The sequence below is a fragment of the Hemiscyllium ocellatum genome, chromosome 35 (assembly GCF_020745735.1).
Source record: "Hemiscyllium ocellatum isolate sHemOce1 chromosome 35, sHemOce1.pat.X.cur, whole genome shotgun sequence".
NCBI classification, from domain to species: domain Eukaryota; kingdom Metazoa; phylum Chordata; class Chondrichthyes; order Orectolobiformes; family Hemiscylliidae; genus Hemiscyllium; species Hemiscyllium ocellatum.
In genome coordinates this window covers 46,095,974-46,100,931 of record NC_083435.1, presented here as the reverse complement: position 1 = coordinate 46,100,931, position 4,958 = coordinate 46,095,974, and the positions used below count along the sequence as shown (strand labels likewise).

Here is a 4,958-nt window from a genome sequence, read left to right as displayed (position 1 = left end):
TCAACAAATATGCGTCTAGTATTGCATTTTCACAATGCATAAAAGTAAGTAACTTGCTACAGGAGATTCCTATTGATTTCAAATACAAACAGATCCTTTGAATTTCTTGGTCCAGAGCTGCTGCATTTTTTCCAAGTATCTAATTAGATTTTCAAACTATATTCATGTCCATTCGATTGATTTCTTCTTCTTCCTCCAATTCCACTTACTACACTCTCTCCCTCTCCCTCTCCCTCTCATTCATTTACAGCCAACATGGTAACCATCGTGATCCTCTTGCGAGGAAAGTGCGGCCTTTCCAAATGCATCTCAGTTTATCTGACGGCCATGGCAGTGGCAGATCTAATGTGCATCGTGTTTGATGTCATCCTCTTTGAGCTCCGTGGAATTTATTACCCAGATTCATTCTTAGATTACACAGCCATCTGCAGATTGAATTTCTTCTTAATTTTCGTCTCTGTGGAATGTTCTGTCTGGTTAACTGTTGCTTTCACCTTTGACCGATATGTTGCCATTTGTTGCCAAAATCTAAGAACACGATATTGCACAGAAAAATCTGCAAAGGTCGTTGTAGCAACAATCTGGGTGCTGAGCATTTTGGAAAATATACCAAGGTATTTTGTGAGTGAACCTCAGGTGATCATTGACAATATTGCGTGGTTTTGCATTGTGAAAGCAAGCCGCTATACTGAACCTGTATGGATCACATACTTATGGATTGATATCATCTTCCTAACTTTTATTCCCTTTCTCTTGGTTCTGCTGTTTAATGGTCTAACCATCAAACACATTTTACTGACAAGTCGGATCAGGAAGGCTCTTCGAAGCAGTGATAATGACTCAGAATTGGAGAACAGAAAGAAATCCATTATGTTACTGCTGCTCATATCTGCAAATTTTATCCTACTGTGGATGGTCATTCTAATTCATTTTATTTGTGCACAAATAACTGAAGTTGAATTCTTGCAGACAAACTACAGTAACCCTTTCGCCATCCTGGAACAGGCTGGACATATGCTACAGGATTTGAGTTCCTGCACAAACACCATAATCTATGTAGCCTCCCAGGCTAAATTCAGGGAGGACTTAAAGATACTGTTTAAATATCCTCTGACTTTACTTTTGAAGGTACGGAAATAGGTGAAATGGCTTGGACCAAGCAGAAAGAAAGTGCATGCTCAATTCCTTCCTAGACATTGAAAATGAACAACAGCAACTCAGCCATCTTTCATTCAGGAATCATGAGACACATTCCCATTGCAGGATCTGGCCACAGTATATCTTCTTAAGACGTAGCCCATTGACTATTTCCTATTTACCTCTTATTAATACATTCAATTTTTCTGGGCATTGTGCAGGACTGCACTGGTGCCTTGCACAGTTCAGCATTCTTGTTTTTTGTTCCCCACAGAATCCAAATCCGCTGAATATTCTGGACTATCAATTAAAACACTTCATCCAAATCATTTCCAGAATTAGGTATACATTATCTCCATGAGATGGGAAGAAAATCTGCTGTGCAAATTTTGCTGAACATTCTCGAGAAACACCTTTCCCTCACAGGTCTGTATGCTTCATTATCTCGAACTATATTCTTAGAAGAAAAGACCCACATTCAAATCACTACACTATTCTATCATACCACTTTGCAAAAGTGTCTGCTGATATCTTTCCCATTAATTTATTGCCCACAGAGGACTCAAAACATTATAAGTGTCCCATTTCTGTTACACTGCTTAAACCAAATACTTCACCTTACAATACCGTGCATTAAATTCCATCTGCTGCCCACTCCATCAGATTGCCTATATCCTTTTGAAGATGGACTCTGCCTTCCTCACAATTTACAATACTTCCAGCTCGTGTGCAGTCTGAACGCTTTAAAACTGTATCCTGTACAAGAATATCTGATATCTCAGGATAAACAAGCTTCCCAAAACTGGCATCATGTGAATACCACAGACAAAGTTCCACATCCTTAAACACTCATTAACCATTAATCTCTATGTACTGGCACTAATTCAGTTTGCATCCCTTGTATTGCGCATTGTATTCTGCCAACTCTCCCTTTGTTGACAAGTCTCTTATCCAGCAGTGTGTGAAATGCCTGACTGGAAACCCACACACAACATAATATACTCCTCATCATTCCTGCTTCTTTGAGTGACTCCAGTCAACTAGTTTAACAAGCTTTTGAGAATGATACGCTGTCTCCCAACATTTAACTCTCATGAACTTCATGTGCCTATGACTTTTGTCCTGAATCACTCATTTTCAAAGTATCCCAAACTCTGATATTCAAGTGAATATTCTGTTTTAGTTAGCCATTTTTGAACAAGATGGTAATGCTTTCAAATTTCCAGTACTCTGCCACCTCCTCCGATTGCAAGGAAGATTGCAAGCTGATTTCCATTCTCACTTGCCTCAATGTGACGATGTATCCCACCCACTAACAAGATCTGTCAAGGTTAATCAGAGGACACATTTCCAAATGCATCCTCTATATTAATGCTCTACATCTTGTAATAGAGAGTCCTGTTCTTTTACCATGATCCGGTACTATTTTCCCCATGTTGAAGCCAGACACAGGATATTGGTTCAGTACTACAACAATGCCCACTGCCTCGATACACAAAAACCCAATTCAGATCCACAATCACAAGTCCCATCTTTCTTTCATCCATGTCCTTGCCTAGTTACAAGAATTGATTTCGCCTGGTCAACCTGCACCTGAACTCCCTAAATGATTTAACACACTCTATAGACTAACAATTAGGTAGCTACAGAGATTGTGGATGGATTGCTGTTAAATTTCTACAACATCCTTCGATGGCTATTAGCATTGAGACGGGCATTATTCAAAATTGGGTGGAGATGCAGAATAGATGGCGACATGTTACTTATTATAATTTTCCTCAATGGAAAAAGCCTTACAGTACATTATAGAGGATATAATAGAGGAGCATTTGAGTGGCTCTGTATCGAGCATATAGCCTTACCAACCCTGTCAGACCACCAAGAACCCTGGTTCGATTTCAGCCTTTGACGATTTCAGCTTTTGACGACTGTTTGGAGTTTGCACTTTCTCCCTGTCTATGAGCGAGTTTCTGCCAGGTGTTTCAGTTTCCTTCTTCCAGGAAACCAATGCTAATATTGCATTTGGGATCAAATTGCCAAGTACATCTGCTTGTTAACTTTAAGAGAATCCTGAACAAGGCCTCCTAAGCCCCTTTGTTGTTAACGAGTTGGGACTTGATGCAGCTCAAGAATTGCATTTATCAGTATGCAATATAATTGGCCAATTTAAAATGTCAAGATTTTAACTAGCAAATTGATTATTTCTTCCACCTTTCAAGCTTTTATTGTTTATCGTGTTTGAGCTATAGGGAGAGGCTGAATTGGCTGGGCATGTTTTCCCTGGAGCATCAGAGACTGAGGTGTGACCTCATAGCAGTTTATAAAATCATTACGGGGCATGGATAAGGTAAGTAGACAAGGTCTTGTCCCGGGGTGGGAAAGTCCAAAACTAGAGTGCATAGGTTCAAGGTGAGATGGAAAAAATTTTAAAGGGCCTACAGAACAACTTTTTCATGGGACGGTGTTGCATGTATAGAATGAGCTGGCAGAGGAAGTGGTGGAGACTAGTACAATTACAACAATTAAGAGACATTTGGATGGGTATACGCATAGGAAGGGTTCAGAGGAATATGTGCCAAGTCTTGGCAATGGGACTAGGATGTCTGATCACCATGGATGAGATGGACGGCAGGGTCTATTTCCATGCTGTACATTTCTATGACTCTATAACTTTATAACGCATGTCTCCGCAGTCCTTCATTGTTTCCCTTTTTGCTATAGTTCAGGAAGCCCATTGTTCTCTTTCCAATTTTCATTCCAGACTGGGTGATTGCATGCATCTGTGCTATGCAAAACTAGACTTCTTTTGGGACACTAACCAATTGGGAAATATTGGATTGGAGTGGGAGCAGAGAGGCGGATGTGTACTGGCAACTCAGAAACTGATTTTGATTGTAATGTTTTAAATGATGAGTGCAATTACTGTCTGATTCATAAATAACTGAACTTAACCTAAGATTCCAGTTTCAGAAATGCTTCCAGTAAAGTAGCATCACTGTAATATAAAGAGAGCGATGGACTGGTTATGCCATCCATAGAGGAGTCAAACAATAACCTTTTTGCCAAGTACATTGATATAGTCCTACTTGACAATCGTTGAGTCAGAAAACATGACTGCTCCACTGGCAAGACAAAGAGACTGAACATGGTGGCACAGTGACATTGATTGGGAAGATGGCTGACCAGGAAATACACAATATCCCAGATTCCATCCTGAGGAATGCCTTTTGTTATGACCATGTTGTGAGAAATCAAATTATTCCTTCCCTTACCCACCTCCCCAACTCCCTCCTCCCATGATAATCCATAACCAGGTCTGAAAATGAAACATACTGCACTATTGTGAACTATATATTGACCATAAACTATGGCGAGACCATTTCTAGAGTGCTTTAAGTGATTTAAATCACTTTATCCAAGGAATTATTATTATTTAATTGGAAGCAGTTTAGACAATGTTCATTAAGATTACCGTGGTATGGAGTCTTCTGACCAAAACCTAAACAGGTTTAGGGAATAATCACTGGAGTTCAGCTGGATGCAAAGCAATCGTATTGAAAAACAATCTTATAGAAAATCTAGGGCCAGTGGGCATACCCTTTGTCTCTGTCTTAAATGACAATGACAATCTGCCAATCCTCTGTTCAGAGAGGCCTGGGAAATTTCTGTTGACAGCTCTGGGATTTTGTCTCTGATGTCTCTCGTAAATCTAAGATGCATCAGAATGAAGTGGCAACAATTTAACACTGAGATAAGGAAAGGTTCTTCTTTCACAGGGTGGACAGACTTTGGAACTCTTTAACAGAAGACGTTGTGGGGGC

General features: G+C 39.9%; 1 protein-coding gene across 1 annotated transcript; it reads left to right on the top strand.

Annotated features, from left to right (window-relative positions):
- Positions 1-255: 255 nt before the first annotated feature.
- LOC132832659 (G-protein coupled receptor 15-like) lies at positions 256-1,140 on the top strand. Its single transcript, XM_060850738.1, has one exon. It carries the CDS (start codon positions 256-258, stop codon positions 1,138-1,140), a length of 885 nt encoding a protein of 294 aa, XP_060706721.1.
- The last annotated feature ends 3,818 nt before the right edge of the window (positions 1,141-4,958 follow it).

What these genes read in the sequence shown, in the direction of transcription:
- LOC132832659 (XM_060850738.1), top strand. Translation starts at nt 256, where the DNA reads ATGGTAACCATCGTGATCCTCTTGCGAGGAAAGTGCGGCCTTTCCAAA.